Below are 18,745 nucleotides of genomic sequence, written 5' to 3'. Positions count from 1 at the left end.
GGCGTGTGTGTGTGTGTTTTGTTGTGGTTAGTAGGGCGAGCGCGGCCGCACCGCTGAGCGATCGAGGGCGACAGGGCGATGCACGGCTGGATGGACGGACGTTCCGGTGGATTTTACGCCCCCGTGAACTCTCTCCCCGAGGAGGCAAGCGCTGCACGTCGGCAACTCGGTTACGTGCGCTGCTCGCTAGAGGCCATTTGATGGGTGTAAGCTTAGCTCCCGTTGTCTACAGCCGACGTCGGCGATTGCAGCAGAGAGAGATGTCGTGTCCCGGACAAATAAACAGGAAAAGGCGGAAAATGCTTTGCACCCGATAAACTATGCTAAATGGCGTTAAAACGGTTGCAATTTCTAAGTACCAGGGTTAAGGTTTCTAAAGGAGTGTGCAAGGTCAGGGTTTAGGTAAGATTTTAAAGTTTAAAGGAAGTAAGATTGAAGTTGGTATTTCGTAATAGGGTTTCAAACCACGTGTAGTGTTTCAAATGAGGATTTCAAGCACAGTGTAAGGCAGGGGGGTCAAACACATTTTTGTCACGGGCCACATTTTACTTAGGGTTTCCCCTCAGAGGGCCGTTATGACTGTGAAACCATAAAAATCTGTAACTGTCTCATCATATTTACACATGAAATTTATGAACTAGTTTTGGAATCAGAAATCAAGGGTAATGGGTTTTCCAACTATTGTTGTTTGGTAACACAAAAATGCTTGTGATAGCTCAACGTTATCATTTATGACGTGACAATTTGAAATTTTGGGACAGGTATTAACAAAAACCATGGAAGTTGATCCACATGATTTGCCTCCACGGGCCACAGAAAAGCATGCGCCGGGGCGGATCTGCCCCCCGGGCCTTCAGTTTGACACCTGTGGTGTAAGGGCTCGAACTTGCGGATTGACGAACGGTTTTGAATTAGAGTTTCAAGACTGCAATGGGGGTTCAATACAGGATCTCTAGAAAAGGAGTTTCAAGACTGGGATGGGGGTTCAATTTCGGGTCTCTAAAAAAGGTTGCATAGTAGGGTTTTAAGCCAAAGTTAGGGTTGTAAATGAGTGTTTTCAAAATTCATAAATTTGTAGCAGTCTGCAGTGTCGCGTGAGAAAGTTATTGAGTGATTGCATTGATCAGTTGCTGTCAGTGTCTTCATTTAAATGCAAAGCGGGATCACGTCAAATTTGATCCGGGGGGGGGGTAAAACGGGGCGTCGGGTTAGCGTTACGCTCAGCGGATTCAGCGGGTGAATATGCGGGATGCTGATTAAATGTGTCGCAGGCGTCTGCGAGTGAAGAATACGCCTCGTACAATGCACAACTCCGAATGGGATTTAGTGCTTCATAAGATGAGGGGCGTCTTTTACTTCAGGCCAGTTTCAGAACAAAGTGCACAGCACTTCACTTACGTGGTGAGCAGCCAGCGAGACTGCTTGGCGAGTCCCAGACAAGCCAGCAGGCAAATGATGAGGTCAAGGATGAGGAGCAGCAGGTACGCCAGCCACCTGGGAGGCAAAAAAAAGTGAGATTAGCATGCTAACGCCTCAAACACAAAATCCAAGATAGGCGCACATCTGCAGAGCAGTTAAATATGTTTAACTTCTTAACTTTGAGGTAAAAAGCAAATAACTTAGTAGAGAATCATCACTATCATCTTCATTTTGCAAAGTATATGAAAAACACACAAGAAATTTGTCTCCAGTAGTTGGAGCTGCTCTAGTACGACAACAGAAAGTCACCTGACAAGCCTGGGTTCCGAGTTTCCATCTTGGTTTTCGAGCCAGGGTGACGATATCAAGTTGGGCTTGAAATCTTGCTCACCTGTAGTACTCCACGCTGGCCGCCAGCTCGGCCACGGACGCCAGGTCCATGTCGGCCTGGGCCCAGTCCGGCAAGCCCAGCAGCTGCTTGATGACGTTGTCGGCCATCTGCTGCATGAACTGCAGCGTCTGGACGTAGTCGCCGCGCGTGGCGAAGATCTCGTCCAGGCGGGCAAGGTGCTGGTGCAGGCCGCTCTTCATGTTACCCATAGTGGTGCTCACCTGCAGCTCACGGCGCAAAACAAGAACGTCGCGGTAAGGTGCGTCATTGTTAGCATTTCTGCTAATTACCTCGCAATGGATACCGTAACAGATGAAACAGATGAAAATCCCTTGTCAGTTTTTCTCAAATACATTTCTGTCAGAATTGTATGTTTGTGATCTACAGCTGAGCCCCATGCTGCTTCACCAGACACTATTATTTGACCACATGCAGCAACAACGAGACCGATATTGCGTTTGCTTGTTTGAACCAGCGGCTAACGAAGTCTCCGAGGGTAACGGCAAACCGCCGAATTTACTCGACACGAGCACTTCCAGGGCTTTAATTATAGCGCCGAAACTTGGACTTGGAGGGAACGCTTGTTTACGAGGAAATGATGAGACATGATAATTAAAAAGGCTAATAAATCCTCCCTTTAAGCTCTGGGTGCTTAGCGCCTAATGGAGAGGCCAGTTGTACCGTTGTGGGAGCGATTAGTTGCTATTTTCATCGTGGAGCCTCCCAAAAAAGAGACGATGCCGTTCACAAATCCACAATCATTTGGCACAATTGTTGGTCCAACTCCGGATAGTAGATGAAATTGTACAGCGCAAATCCAAGGCCTCCTGACTAGTTCTCCTAAACACGAGCCACTTCCTGATCGCAAATGTAACCCGGTTAAAAGTTGGTACAGGTTAAAGTTCAGTTTAATAGAGTAGCAATTAGTTTATAGGTTTTCTTTATGCAATGTGGTGGAATATCTGTTAAACTGTGCGTGCTGACTTTATTTTCTTTTGGAGGGATTTGTATTTAAAAATTTTGTTTGTTGATTTATTGTGGTGACCTGGGTTTTGAGAGAGAGAGAGAGAGAGAGAAAGAGAAAGCTGGACGGTGTGACCGGGAGAGGTGGTTGAGAAAAAGGACAAAGAAAGTGAAGGGTGGACATTTATCAAAAGTTGATCAACGTGTTCGACAAGGACTGTTGAAAGTTCAACTGGGATAGTGTGTCGTTTGAGTGGACTACTCAAATCACGCCGTAACGTGGTGGAGTTAGCCGCTACCACAGGGGCTAAGTGCATGCATAAGACTTGGCTTGGGAGCTAGCAACCAGCTAACGCTAGCTACCAAGGCCTGTGTGTTGGACCACGGGGGAGAAGACAATGGCGCTAGTGTCAAGCTAATGCGGCTTGCGAGGCCTGAGTTTGGACTTCAACGATGAAGAAAAGAAGGACTGTGAGGATGCTGTACAGAGGAAAAACCACCTTCACCTTTCTTCACTCCTGCCTGGGGAAGCACCGCAGTGACATTGGGATTTGAATTTCGTTTGCTTTGCCGGCTAGATTCATTTTTGTTTGGGCCCTTAGCTTAGGTTAGCCTAGCTCATGTGTACAGTGTGTACCTGTTTTGTTCAATTTATTTACTGAATGACTGTTTCTTGAGTAAAGAGATTTGCTTTTCTAACCTTTATTTTGTTATTAAATGTTCATACTTTTTGTTACATAACCAGGTGTATTATTTGACGATCTGCAAGACAGTTAGAGGTGGGGAGTGTATGTGATAGCTGGGTTATCTACATTAGTTAACCTTTACTCATAAGGGAAACATTATTTCAGAGTTAATTTAGTAGTTTCCTACTTTGGAGTGAGGAAAGAACTCAGGGGGCTAGCTCGTCAAAGTATTTTATACTCGAGAGGCGCTAGACAAACATACAATCGTGACAGAAATGTACCCGCTTTGATCAACAGGTGGCTTGATGTCGAGTGTGACAGCAGGAGAAACACTAGTGCTAGAAAACCTTCCAAGGGCAACGGCAGAAAGGTACGTCTTGGTGTTTCCCGGTGTTTACTGGATTCAAAGATCCACGAACCGCCATTACTTAGGCAAGACAACAGAATCATACAACCCTCGTGAGAATCTAATCTCAACCACCCACGGTGGGGCGGGGGAAGGGAGCGCAGCGATTCCTTGACTGTACGTGATCCAGGCTGACGGAGCCCGGATACAAGTTTCCCAGTGGACTCCATCCGAGCGTGGCGGTTGAAACGGTAATTGGCTGTGTGTTAGATCGGGGCCGCGAAGCAATTGGACGCTCTGATTTTTATCTCTACAAGCTGTAAACAAACAAAGAAGACAAAGTAAGCCGACGTGTGACGTACACAGTGAAGCTGAGTGGAACGGAGAATTTGCTGCCTTGTGCGGTTCTGGCATGGAGGAAAAAAAAAACTGGATGAAGGTTGAAGGGCTAAGATGAAAGGTGATGTCTTGGTACTACGTCTTTGATCCCCAACAGCCGTTACAGGTCCCACAAAACCTGACAAATAGACTCAAAAATTGCTTTTTCCCCAAGAGCCACCAATACCTGAACTCGAGACCACTGAACATAAATGCTTGAGCACTACAGAGTCTTTGGGGTCATGATGGTTTTGGGTTTGCAGAAACTGGTGAGCTTTCAGGCATATTGGATTCCCCCAAAAAGGTGATTCATTTGTCACAAGAATATAATAAACATAGCGTGGCGCTCAGGCCTTAATTAAAGTTTAATGTGGAAGCCGAAGCATGTAATGGAACACGGGTGTGCGGTAATTCAAAGATAGCAACATTCCCCCCATCGCCGGCAAATGAAGCGCAGCGGAAACACGCGAGTTCTTCGCCGCTCGTCCCAATTGGGCGGCCGCAGAGCGTGTCCTCGGAGAAGAGCAGGATCCCTGAGAAGACTTTAAAAGACGATGCTGGTTCGTGACCAGGAAGTGGTTGGTCGAGTTCGACGTTAATTCAATATGCAGAAATGGGAAAATAATACGTCACAGACGACAGATGTAATAAAGGTCTTCCAACTCACAATAACTGTTGTTATACTTGTATTCAGGGATCAGGTCAGAATCTCTTAAGACTTGATGAACAGCCTTGGACTCATTGACCAAAGCGCAAACGGTTTAGTTTGTTCTAAACATGCATTTGTCGTTCATTCAAACTTGAATGAGAAAATAAAAGCTTACAACAATAGGAGCCTCTTAAAACATCAACGGACTGCACCTTATTCCCTTTCCACAAAATCGGCACATCAGAAGAGGCGGCCGGCGTTGATTTGCCTTTGATGAGCGGCGCGCAAAGGGGCCCGCACAGACCCAAGACCGTCGAATGACTGCCATGTCCTCTCCAAAGCACAGAGTTAACATTAGCGGCGCTCCAAATGTCACATCGGTTCCATTGGAGAGTAATAAAAGCATCGTGTTTTTTGGCCAATCTCCATCGTTAGCCTTCACTCTGAAGGGAGAGTGCGCTCCCCGACACATCATCAGCATATCTTTTAGACTGTGCCTAATCAAGGTCTTGCCTCCCTCAAAGCCCATCTAAAAAGGAGTCCGGCCATTCTCCAATTTCAATCGTAGGGCCCAACGGTTCCCTTTGCCACCCTCATTATAAGCGTTTTGTTTCCTGAGGGGGAACCGTGGTACACTGGCTTCTTTGTCCTGCCTAAGAAGACCACTTCTTAACAGTCTATAGAAGCATGTGTGCAATGCTCTGCCTTCAGGAAAGAACCCGGCATTGGGATTCTGAAATACAGAACGTCACGTCCAATTATGCGCCGGGTAGAGTTCGCGCGTTCGCAAGATTTCAGACAAGAGACGTTTTGTTTGTCACGACTCTGCATGGACAAGAACGTGGAGTCGGGTTACAAGTTTCAGTTAGGGTGTTTTTTTACTGTGATCTATAGGTTTTCAAATTAGACGAACATGTTCAAGTTTGGATTAGGGTTTTCTGGCATGGGGTTCGGGTTTCATATTCGGGTGTCGTCAGGAAGGGCATCCGGCGTAAAAACTGTGCCAAACAAATATGAGCGTTCATCTGAGATGTTACGCTGTGGCGACCTCTAACGGGACAAGTCGAAAGAAACTTACTATTCGGGTATGAGGCATAATTTACCAAAATGGTTTCAAATGAGGTCCTAAGGCAAGGGGTTGAGTTTCAAGTTACGGTTTCAAGACAAGGTTTGGGTTTCAAAAAAGGGTAATGTATTTGGGTTTCAAATTGTAAAGTAGCTTGAGTGAAGGCTCAGTCGCTACGTTGCACCTACCAGGCTGTCCACGCCACCCAGGGTGTTGTTGGCGTTGTACAGCGAGTACGTCAGCTGGTACACGCCGTCGTTGGTCTCGCTGTTGCCGTAGAAACCCACGCCTACGGCCACGCTGCGGGAAAGGCACAGTCAGTCGTCCGTTCGTCAGACTTCGGCAATGGAATCAACTCCGCGGGTGCTTTTTCTTTGGCTTTTTTACGGGGACAAAGCGATGACAAATTACAAAGTTGGTGTATTGTGACAAAAGTGTCTTGGGGGCTCAGTACAGCATGGCCACCCGTTTTACATAACTAAAAATTATACTTATGGCGATACTACCGAACCACTTCAACCCTCCAACATTTCATCCAACTTTTCAGCTGCCACACAAACACCATTTAATGGGAATACTGTTCCATCCATCCATCCATCCATCCATCCATCCATCCATCCATCCATCCATCCATTTTCTTAGCCACTTAGCCTCACAAGGGTCGCAGGAGTGCTGGAGCCTATCCCAGCTGTCAACGGGCAGGAGGCGGGGTACACCCCGAACTGATTGCCAGCCAATCGCAGGGCACATGGAGACAGACAACGGTCGCACTTAGAATCACACCTCGGGGCAATTTAGAGTGTCCAATGAATGTTGGATGTTTTTGGGATGTGGGAGGAAATCGGAGTGCCCGGAGGAAACCCACGCAGGCACGGGGAGAACATGCAAACTCCACACAAGCGGGATTGAACCTGGGACCTCAGAACTGTTAGGCCAACGCTTTTCCAACTGATCCACCGAGCTGCCGGCAATACTGTTTTGAAAGAAAAAAAATCCAATTTAATTTTGGCCAGCGATGTTTTCTGTTAGTGTTTCTGCATTTTTTGTATTGAAATGCAATTAAATTAAAGTTAATAATATTCCTGTCTGTGTCAATTATTTGATCCCATTGTCAACTAAAATCCATTTAAATTAAACTATGTTGCTTTGGTTAAAATATAATATAATAATAATATAATGTAACAATATAAAATTCACTTATTACAAATCCTCTGATGAATTCAAATTTTTTTTTAAACCATGAAAAAAAAAAATCCTCTGTCGTTCAAAACAAGCCGGTAGCGAACGCACAAATTTGAGTGACTTGAAGTACTTTCAAACAACCACTTCTTCTTCTTTTCCTTTCAAATAAAATCCTGGAATGTATTGTATTTCTTGTTTGTCAGTTTTTAGTTATGTTTTGTAATACTGGATTGACAAGCACGATAGCTTTAATTCTTATGCTGCCTACTGTTGGCTGTATGAATACATTAGCACTAGCTTAGCACGAGAATGACGCGGCGACTCCACTCATCGCTTGTTAGCAGTGAGCCCGCAGGTACCAGCTAGCACACGTATCAAAAAAAAAAAGTGGCGGATAAAAGACATGGAAATAGTTAGAAAAACACGGCGTGAAAAGGTATTAGCGCACACAAATCAGGACACACGCTGGATATGATAATGACACACATAAAGACGTGCGCTTGCTTCACTGGATGTTCTTCCCTTTTGTTCATCCGCCAATGTGCAGTTACTAAAAATGCTCAGGCTTAACTCCAGGCAACAGGCTCATTAATTCAAGATTTTTTTTTTTTTAAATAAATACACCACTTATGCCTAATGTGTCCTTTACTATCTGGAGTCTAAGCCCAAGAGAAAGAACATCACAGACAGTGCACAACTGTCGTGGCGAGGAATGACAATGCGGAGAAAAAGACGGGAGGAATTTAGGGGAAAACTAAAATGAAACGGCAGCAGCGTCAGCAGCGACTTTTTGTCGACAAAGAAATCGACTCAGCGGGGTTTATAAAATATTTACGTCTTGACCTAAACTGGGAGCCGAACCAATGAGGTGAGCGACTCCTGATTCCATCTTGATTTTATGTGTTGGAACTGCCAAATTTCCCCTAACATTTAGCTACAAAGTGACACTTTTTTTTTTTTTTTTTTTTTTAATCTATGTGTGTTTGTTAGCTAGCAAGCTGCTTTCCAGTTCATGGAGGATGACATACGTTAGGAGTGAGCTTCAGATACAACGTACCTCAAGTTCCCAGAATAAAACAGCTAATGAGTGCTATAAAGGTAGTATAATGCCTTTGTGTGGAGGGCAAGGAGAGCCAGAATCGTGAACACTTGCAAAGGAACTGCTGTTGACCCACATGTAGACTAAAAAAAGACTTGCGTCCAGGTCCTGACATAACTTACTAGGACACCCGTTAATGGCACGCATCCAAAACACGGATACGGATTTGTATACAGCAAGTACTGTCATGAGCAAGGTTGGACCACGCCCAAGAAGGACGTGATCTGGCCACCGCTCCGAGCGGTTTCATCTCGGACACCTGTCGCCGGTCACAGCTGTGTCACATGAGGCACTGTGATTAAATTAGTCCAGTCACACTTTTGGTTATGCTCTTTAGTTGACTCTTAGTTATCGGACATTATTTCTTGTGTTTTGGATCCTGCCTTCTTGGAATGTGTTTTCGTGGACAACTTTCGTTTACAATAAAACCACTGCACATCATGTACTCGTCTCAGAGTCCTGCATTTGGGTCCGCCGGCGCACCATTAGTTCATTTACATTTATTGTACATTTATGTACATTTCAAGTACCTTTATTTCAATTTTTTTTTCTTTTGGGTGGATGCAGTGGATTAATGGCATTTCAATTAATTTCCATGAGGAAAATTAGTAAAATAGTGACTGTAAATTGGGTTACAACCTTGGTCAGGGAATAAATTCAATTTCTGATTCAGAGTACCTCTGGAATCCTGTGGAAAATGATTCTTATTAAAAGGTCTCTGTAGGTAAAATAAATAGCAAAAATATTGAAAATAAACTGTCTGGCCGCCCAAAAAATTTACAGTTCTGATTATCTTTACGACTAACTGTTAAACAATACGCACAATAAAGAGCACTTTTCAACGGCCCAAAAATACTCCAACCGGCAGCTATTCGATACATAATTTACTGCCTTTGCCGTTACATAATATGCCTTTAAAGGTCACAGAGAAAAGACACTATAGTAAAAGGGCAACAATGGCGCTCTATTAAACGATATGAGTAAGTTCCGGAAGCATATAAAAAAACATATGAAAAAGCAAAGCTGGACAGTGCTGGGACTGACAAAGTGGGTTGTACGACATGACGGTCACATGAAGCACAGCCGCTGCCACGCTAGATTCAATTAGCTACTTTGCGGAGAGCGAGAGCGCGTGGAAGCGAGCTCGGCTTAACGAGACGCTCATGTAAGTGCCGACCACGCGTAATCACTTCCTGTACGGCATATGGTGATCTTCGGATAAAAACAAAACAAGCAAAAAAAAAACAAATCGACATGGTTTGTTTGATCTTCTGGTGCGCGTTCAAAACTGTCATTGTGGGGGGGTCTCTATGTGTACTTAATGAAGTGTCCGGTGAGTTTTAATGAGAGCGAGGCGACTCGAGCTGTCCGCTGCGCCATAATGAGAGGCCAAAGAGTCACTATGGAAAGGAAACGTTGTGCGTTGTTGTGCATGTGAAGTGTTTGCAGAGTAAATAGAAGGGGAGATAGAAAACACCTTGAGAATAACAAGGGGACATTTTTCCTTTTTTTGGGGGGGGGGGTAGTAGAGGTCGCCACGGAGAAGATAAAAGATAAAAACTCCTGCTCACGCTGACCATGTTGAGGAAAAGTCACTCTGTTTCCACCCCGTCCTTGAGAACAGGATTGTACGTTGAAAGTTAAGTTTCAAGACAATTTTCGGGGTTAGAGTTCTAATCTTGGTTTTGAAGTTCGGGGGGGGTTAGGGGTGTTCACTTTAGGTTTCCTCATTAAGGTTTGAAGTTGGGGTTACAAATTACCTTACAAAATTTGGTTGACAAAACTAGTTTTAAGTCATGGTTAATGTTTGGATTAGGGCAGGGGTGCTCAATGCGTCGATCGCGGGACGGCGTGCCCAAAAAAAAAAAAAAAAAAAAAAAAAAAGACGTCAGCCAATGTTCCCTTTAAACGTGTGCGCACTGGTGCATCGCTGATGCAGTGTCTGAGATATTCTGTGTTGCGCGCAAAAATAAAATAATCCAATGCAAACTGAAAGGATAACATACAGCTATTCAGGTTGTGGCATTTTGCAATGTGATTCGATGACTGGTTGTTAGATCCGATGGCACAATTCACATACGTACTGTAAAAAATGAAAAGAATAAGCCACTGGTTTCTTTTAGGCAGCACACAGAACTTTCTCTAACAACGACCGCTGCTAAAGACGTAAACTCATAATTACAAATGTTACAGAACTAAACGCAGCCCATCAATGTGTTTTATAATGACAGCGTCCACCACCGCTGCTTTCATTAGCAACACAGCCTGGGCAACATAGAGCAAAGACGAGCTCGACATGCTGGGTATGTTTACTTTCGATATTAATGGAGAAAGTTAAAAAAATAAATGCTTCTGTTTTAAGATGCAATGACTGTCGGAGTATGTGAATAATCAAATAAAAAGTATTTAAACTGGATGAGATTTTCTCTTTTCCGAGTGGGAGAGGTCTAGCCTGAAGCCAAAGTAGAAAGTGCAGGATAAGATGGTGTGTCATTTTAAAATTCCACCTTGCCACAGCCTGATCCAGGATGAAAGCACAGTTAATACAGTGCACAAAAGCTAATTCTCTATTTTAAATATAGGAGGCAACGTAACATTAACCTCGTCGTCCGTCGTCGGTAGCTCGCGAGAGGGTGGCTGCTTGAAAAGTAGATCTTGGGGTAAAAAAGTCTGGGCACCCCTGGATTAGGGTTTCAAGTGGGCTAGCAAGTTAGGGTTTCACTTTCAAGCCGGGTATCGAAGGTATCAAATTCATGTGTGGCTACGGGTCTCAAATTAGGCCTTCACGGAAGGGTTGGGGTTTCAAAATTGGGTTTTGGAGTCTCAACTCAGGGCTTTGAATTATGGTTTAAGTGTTGGATTTTAAATCAGGCTATCAAGTTGGGCTTTCAAGATATGGGTTAGGGCAGAGGTGTCAAACTCATTTTTGTCATTGTAGTTACGGTTTCCCTCAGAGGGGTGTTTTTTTTTTACTGTGAAACCATAAAAATCTTTAATCACCTCATCACATTTAAACATGAAATTTATGAACTCATTTTGGAATAAGAAATCAAGGATAATGGGTTTTTGAACTACTGTTGATGTTTGGTAAGACAAAAATTCTTGCAATATCTATAAATGATCATTTATGATTTGACAATTTAAAAATTTTCGTAGAGCTTTTAACAGGAATCGACGCGTGAGTTGAGGGCCACGTAAAATCATGTGGCGGGCCGGATCTGCCCCCCAAGCCTTGAGTTTGACACCTGTGGGTTACAAGGGTGAGTAGGGTTTCAAATCAGGGTTTTAAGACGTGGCTGCATTTCGAAAAACACTCCAAGAGAAGGGGTGTTGAGCCCGACACGGTGTCCGTTCTCACCAAGTGACAAGGCCCGCGACGACGGCCGACCAGGTGACGCAGCAGGACGCCGGCTTCTTGCCGTCCTCCTCGCTGCCGCCGCCGCCGCCGTCGTCGTCATCCTTGCGGCGGCAGCACAGGCAGCTGAGGTAGACGGCCAGACCCAGCAGGTTGACGCCCAGCGCCGTCGCCGCCACGCAGCCCAGAAACAGCAGAGACTGAACGAGACCAAAAAAAAAAAAAAAAAAAAGGGCAATATTTGAGAATGAAATAATAAACCAAAATTGGGATGAGATTGGGATTAAGGTTTGGTTTATGGTCCGAGCCATGTTGGCGTTTCAAATGCTCTCCTTTTTCCTCGCGAAGCAGTCAAACGCGAACAAAGCTGCCGTTTCCTCGTGTTTGTTAGGCCTATTTCTTTCTTTGAGGTACAGTAATGATCAGTAAGTGAGACAGCGAGCCGTGATCATCTCCACATCTGAGGGGGGAACACAGAAACAAGGCCAACTGCTTTCTCGGGGGCTCTCATCTCCTCTGCCAGCATCCCTCGCCTCCAGCTGGCGAGCAGACACCTCCTTGCGCTGCTCTTCATCTCCACTCTCCATACAAAACCCCCCACCGACACCCTCGTCTTCCTCCTTGTCCCACCTTCTGCGAGAGATGGGACGAAAATAGATCGTCCAATGCGAGCAGATGGGTTGAGCCCCCTCCCCCCCCACATCCCCCACTCTTCCTCCCCTTCTCCTTTCTCGTGCATCTAACATCTTTTGCTTGCAGAGCCATATGTTCCCATGGTGAGTGTCATGCATCCTGCAAGAGTAGCGAGGGATTAAAACCCCAAAATAGGGAGAATCCATTGGATTACGGCAAACCAAAACAGAAAAAAAAAACAAATGCTGAGGCTGGTCCGGTTTGCGCCATAAAAGAACAAAAGATGGAACAGCGGACAGTCGTTTCTGCTCCATCTGTCCCATTTAATGGCTATGATGTCGACCCCTTTGACTTTCACTATAAAACAAGCGTGCAATTAAACGCTCTTCCTGTTATATTGTGTCTGTTTGACCCGTAAAAATATTTTGTACAAAAAAAAAAAGCTGTTTCTGTTCCTTTCAGTACATAATTAATTCATTTGGAATTTGCATTTTTGCATGCAGGGGGGTGACATTGACCCAAATTAGGATAGCTAGGTGGTTTTCAATTTGGGTATGAAGTTGGGGTTTCAAAGTTATTGTTCGGGTGAGAAAAGATTTCCATCCACCCATTCTCACTTTGCCGCTTATCCTCACAAGGGTCGCGGGGAGTTCTGGAGCCTATCCCAGCTGTGAACTGGTCGTAGGGCACATAGAGACAAACAGCCGCACTCGCAATCACACCCAGGGGCAATTTAGAGTGTCCAATTAATGTTGCGTGTTTTTGGGATGTGGGAGGAAACCGGAGTGCCCGGAGGAAACCCACGCAGGCACGGAGGAGAACATGCAAAACTCCACACAGGCGGGGCCGGGATCGAACCCGGGACCTCAGAACCGTGAGGCCAACACTTCCAGCTGAACCACCGTGCCACCCTGAAAAGATTTGCGAGTGACATTTGACTTAACACACTCCCTTCGACTGCGTACAGTACAAAAACATTCCTGGAACTAACTTTTCTTCATCTTTGTAATATTGCTAAGAATCTAAAATATCTCAAATTCCATCCATATAAGATGCAGTTCATGTTTTTTTCACATCTTGCCTTGAGTATGACAATGTGTTTCTTTCTGGGCGACACAGTGAAAAGAAAACTAAATAATACGGGGTGAGAAAACAACAAAAGGCAGGATATAGAGCGAGGTGCAAAAAAGATGAGGAAAGTAAATCATTGTGTCGAATACAGTGACTCGTTAGATTTTTAGTATTCTATGGGGCACTACTTTGAAGGAAGGACAGGACAATAGAGGACAGGACTGGACAGGAGACGCGCAGGACTGAGGTCATGGATCTGGCTGTACAACTGAAGAGTGGTGGGACTGGCTATGTAAAGATATTTCTTTGTGGTCACAATGAGGCTCATGTCGGTTCCTGACTGCACTGCGCAAACATCCACCCCTGAAACAAACACGAGAGATGGTGAGACGGTATAAAAATGAAGCATTAGTGTGGGAGAACTCCGGGTTAAACACGGAGCGCATCCCCATGGTAACGCTCGGCTCACCGAGTGAAAAGGGGAACCGTCACCGTTTATTTGAATGGAGCAGCATGTGACGGGGGCCCGCTTCAATGGCCGTCTTGTGATTCCCCGCAGCCAAGGCGATGCGGAGAAAGAAGGGAATGTGGCAGGACGGGAGGAAAAGGGACGGCGCTCGCTGGCTGTCGGGACCCTTTCGAGCCGATCCGAGCTGTCAAAAGAATAGCTGATGCCCACTTTGTTGTTTTCTGGGAAAAAAACACGCACTCGCTCTTTTTGCGGGACGATTCCCAAGTCGCCCACATCGGGAACAGTCTGCGCCTTTGCATTTCCTCTGCGGTGTTTTCCTCTTTGCAGAAATAATGGCCGGTAAATTATGTAGCATCCACGCGAGGGGAAGGAAAGGATGCTCATGCGGAGACACGCATGCTTAACCGCCATCCTGCATGCAGCACTTACTTCCCGAGCATTGCGACCTTCCGTTAACTTTCGAAACACGTAGTTGATTTTAAACGCCGCACGTTGCGCTCATTGGGAGAGTAAAAATCCTGAAAGTGTGAGGAAAACTTGTAATATCTCAACGTTATAATTTCAGATACATGAGAATTTGAAATTTTGGTACAGATTTTCACAAGAATCATGGAGGTTGACACTTTAGATTTGCCTTCGTGGGCCACATAAAATCATGCTGTGGGCCAGATCTGGCCCTCAGCCCCTGAGTTTGACACCTTTGCCATAACCCATCTGGATTGGCGCCTAAACTGGCTGCTGGATGTCTTGAAATGGAAAATAAGCAGGAAGAAATTTTAATATTGTTTATTTTAATGTTGTTCCCACAAGCAAGCACTAGCAAAGGTGTCAAACCAGTGGCCTGGAGGCCAGATCTGGCCCACCACATCAGTCTATGTGGCCGGCAAAAGCAAATCAAAATTGCTGTGTTTTTGTGGAATACTGCTCAGATATTTGCAAGCATTTTTTTTTTGTGTTACCAATCCCCGTTTAAAAACAAATTTGATAGTTGCACAACATTTTCGTAGGCTTCTGATTTCATTGAGTATATTGTATGCAATTACAGTATATGGGGTAATTGTTCAGTTTTTATGGGTCATGGCACCCGCCGAGGGAAGCCATAACTACGATGTGGTCGGTGGCAAAAAATGAGTTTGACACCCCTGACGAGAGCAACAGGTGGTGCGGTAACCTACTAACCTACCTTGTTTGCCACAGTATAAACTGAAACAACGTCAACAATGTTCTGTCATCGCGTAAAAGCACTCAGCCACGGCGAGATCCCGCCTCCCGAGGTCTTTTGTCACGGCTGTTTTGCGGGATTTCTGGATGGAAAGAGACTACGACTGACTGTTGACTCCAAGTTAACACAGAAAACAAACAAGGCTGACAAACGCATTATCAAGGTGTGAAATCACAGACAAGTCACAGCTTTAAGTCCGAGTGCGTGTATGTGTGTGTTAACATCAGGTGAAAGTGATAAAAGCCCATAGCCAAAACGTCCCGGTGGATTTTAAACGCATCATTTCCTCTTCCCAAAATGTCATCATAAAGACCAGTGTGCTGCCTCGAATGGCATAAGAAATAACCACAGCTAATAATGTCAAAATATGATTTGGAAATGAAAGAAAGACAAATATTCTTAAAATAAATATGGTGGCTAATTGGAAGTGAGTTGGAGTTTTTTTTTCATGTTAAATCGTGGTCAAATTTTCACTCAGTATTTTGCGTTTTAAATGAGCTGGTGTAAAAAAAAAAAAAAAAATCACTCAGGAAAGTAATGAGTATAAGATTTGAGCCAGCATAATTAAAAAAAATGTAGTAGAAAAAGAAAAAAAAAAAAAAAAAAAAAAAAATCAATAAATGGTACAAACACAGGGACACCATCTGCTCTTTATACTCTCTCCGGTGGGCAATCCAAGGCCGCAATGTATGGCCAGAGGCCTGTTAAAAATCAATAGTTCCACATAAGTGGCGATTATAATTAATACATAAACGTAGCGTTACGGAGACTACGCCGAATAAGTCCCCTGCGAGTGCAAGAACGCGAGCATTAAATGTGTGAAATGTGCGGCGGGAAGAGCAACGCGGCAGGTGCGGACAGTGACATTTCCTGGATGTGACAGGAGCTAAACGGGTGGCGGGTCGTGGAACAACCAAGGACTTGGAATTCCCCTCTCCGATGCATTTTTTTTTTTTTTTTTGCAAAGGGAAATTCCAGAAATTCTATTCCGGGAAAATGTAACATTTGACAGTTGACTGTCCTAAAAGTGTCAGACCTTATTTGGCACATTTAGTGCAGCCTGTCATCTGGTTTTAGGGGTTTCAAAGGTGGCTTTCACGCCAGGGTTCGGTTTTAAAATTCACTCAGGTTTATGGTTTCAAAGGTTTTTTTTTTTTTTTTCCAGGGTTGGGGTTTCAAATTATTATTTTTTTTTTTTTATTTTCAAAAATGTGTTTCAAGCCAGTGTTAGAGTTGCAAACAGGAGTTGAAGTTTCAAAGTAAGACTTCAAGCCTGGGTGGTTAGTCTTTCAAGTAACAGTTTAAAAAAATGTTAAAGCTTGGAAGCCAAAGGCGGCACCTACAGTGAAGAAAATAAGTATTTGAACACCCTGCTATATTTCAAGTTCTCCCACTTACAAATTATGGAAGGGTCTGAAATTTCTATCGCAGGTGCATATCCATGTGAGAGAAATAATCTAAAAAGAAAATCCAGAAATCACAAGGTATGATTTTTTTTAACGATTTGTGTGACCCAGCTGCAAATAAGTATTTGAACACCTGTCTATCAGCTAGAATTCTGACCCTGAAAGACCTGTTAGTCCGCCTTTAAAAGTCCACCTCAACTCCATGTATTATCCTGAATCAGATGGACCTGTGTGAGGTCATGAGCTGGATAAAGACACCGGCCCACAGCATATAATCAGTAAGACTCAAACTTGTAACATGGCCAAGACCAAAGAGCTGTCCAAAGACACCACAGAAAAAATTGTACAACTCCACACGGCTGGAAAGGGCGACGGAGAAATTGCCAAGCAGCTTGGTGAAAAAAGGTCCACTGTTGAAGCAATCATTAGAAAATGGAAGAAGCTAAACATGACGGTCAATCTCAATCGGAGTGGAGCCCCATGCAAGAAATCACTTCGTGGGGTCTCATTGATCCTTAGAAAAGTTAGGAATCGACCCAGGACTACACAACAGGACTTGGTCAATGACCTGAAAAGAGCTAGGACTACCGTTTCCAAGGCGACTGTTGGTAATACACTAAGACGTCATGGTTTGAAATCATGCATGGCACGGAAGATTCCCCTGCTTAAACCAGCACATGTCAAGGCCCGTCTTGAGTCTGCCAATGACCATTTGCATGATACAGAGGAGTCATGGGAGAAAGTTTTGTGGTCAGGTGAGACCAAAATTGAACGTTTTGGTCATAATTCCACTAATATTGTTTGGAGGAAGACTAATGATGAGTTCCATCCCAAGAACATTATCCCTACTGTGAAGCATGGGGGTGGTAGCATGATGCTTCGGAGTGTTTTTCTGCACATGAGACAGGACAACTGCACTGTAACTTAAGGAAACGATGACCGCGGCCATGTATTGCGAGATTTTGGGGAACAACATCTTTCCCTCAGTCAGAGAACTGAAGATGGGTCAAGGCTGGGTCTTTCAACATGACAATGAGCCGAAGCACACAGCCAGGAAAACCAAGGAGGGGCTCCGTAAGAAGCATATCGAGGTTCTGGCGTCGCCTAGCCAGTCTCTATACCTAAACCCAATAGAAAATCTTTGGAGGGAGCTGAAACTCCGTGTTTCTCAGCGACAGCCCAGAAACCTGTCTGATCTAGAGAAGATCTGTGTGGGTCAAAATCCCTCCTGCAGTGTGTGCAAACCTGGTGAACAACTACAGGAAATGTTTGACCTCTGTAATTGCAAATAAAAGCTACTGTACCAAATATTAACACTGGTTTTCTCAGGTGTTCAAATACTGTACTTATTTTCTTCACTGTATAAAACAGCATCAGCCGGGTGTCATCAAATTCTAAGTACTGTACTTTGTACTACTTAAGACATTGCGTATAGTTTACGTTCATGTTTTATTTTAATGTCCATGATTTCCTATGGGAATTTTCCTATTTCCGGCTGTCATTCGGACGTGTCGCCGTTATCTTGTATCTTGACTGCACAATTATGACATCATCACTTCATGCAAGGCCTAAGAGACTGACTGACAAATACACTGTGCCATCATTACAAGGAACCCCCCCCCCCTCCCCCATCCGACCGGCACCCTTCCTCCAATCATCAGTCGCACCCCTCATCATCCACCGCGACGCTCGGCTCGATGCCTCAGGGAGGAGGGACGGTACGGGGGTCTTTTTTCCGGCACAGTGCGCTCGGCTGGGCCACATTCGCAGCTGGGATGCCATTAAAGTCCCAGTGAACCGGGCACTCTCGAGCCAGGGGGGGGGCGTAAGGGGTGGGGGGTGGAGTGGGTACGAGGAAGGAAGTGGGAGCTTCACCGGGACACACAAGTTTAAGCGCAATTTAACGCTTCTGAATTTATATAGCGGGAGTTTTTTTTGGAAAGGTCTAGCGCTCTCCCAGGACCCACACACATAGCTGACAATCCAGGGGAGGTGGAGGGGCAAGGATCAACGGGGGGGTCTTCAACAAAAGGACGAGGTGGAAAAAACCCACCCCCCATCACTTGAGGGGACCTTATTGTTGATTTTGTTGATAAGCTGCGGGCTATTCTGCTCCCTGTAGCCACCTCAGACAATAACAGCGAGGATGGCGTTTGTCTTTTTTTTTTTTTTTTTTTTTACAGCTCGGCAATATAGCCTTAAAAATAAAATTTGCTTTTTTTTTTTTTTTAAATAAAAATTTGATTGTAATCGATTTTTTTACTCACACTTTGTTCATGGACGAGGAAGAGTTTTGCGTTTGATGTGTATAAAACCTAATCCTTGGCCCCCGACCCAAAAAAAAAAAATAAAATTGCTATTAATCATCATGTCGAAGTTTCTCACGTGTGTTGCAATATTTTCAATA

General features: G+C 44.6%; 1 protein-coding gene across 4 annotated transcripts in view; it reads right to left on the bottom strand.

Annotated features, from left to right (window-relative positions):
• The window catches only part of ttyh2 (tweety family member 2), a 33,259-nt gene that overhangs the window by 12,066 nt on the left and 2,448 nt on the right, over positions 1-18,745 (bottom strand). For 2 of the 4 annotated variants that reach the window (XM_061811021.1, XM_061811023.1), the window contains exons 2-5: positions 11,538-11,734; positions 6,087-6,198; positions 1,811-2,037; positions 1,399-1,494 (exon numbers count right to left, since the gene is read on the bottom strand). In XM_061811021.1, the coding sequence (XP_061667005.1) occupies positions 1,399-1,494; positions 1,811-2,037; positions 6,087-6,198; positions 11,538-11,734 (632 nt within the window). The remainder of the gene's footprint in view (positions 1-1,398; positions 1,495-1,810; positions 2,038-6,086; positions 6,199-11,537; positions 11,735-18,745) is intronic. The other 2 variants (XM_061811022.1, XM_061811024.1) reach the window with 1 other exon arrangement.

The sequence above is a fragment of the Syngnathoides biaculeatus genome, chromosome 22 (genome assembly GCF_019802595.1).
Source record: "Syngnathoides biaculeatus isolate LvHL_M chromosome 22, ASM1980259v1, whole genome shotgun sequence".
NCBI classification, from domain to species: Eukaryota; Metazoa; Chordata; class Actinopteri; order Syngnathiformes; family Syngnathidae; genus Syngnathoides; species Syngnathoides biaculeatus.
Note: the sequence above shows the minus strand (reverse complement) of the source record. Positions and strands in the feature narration are given on the sequence as shown.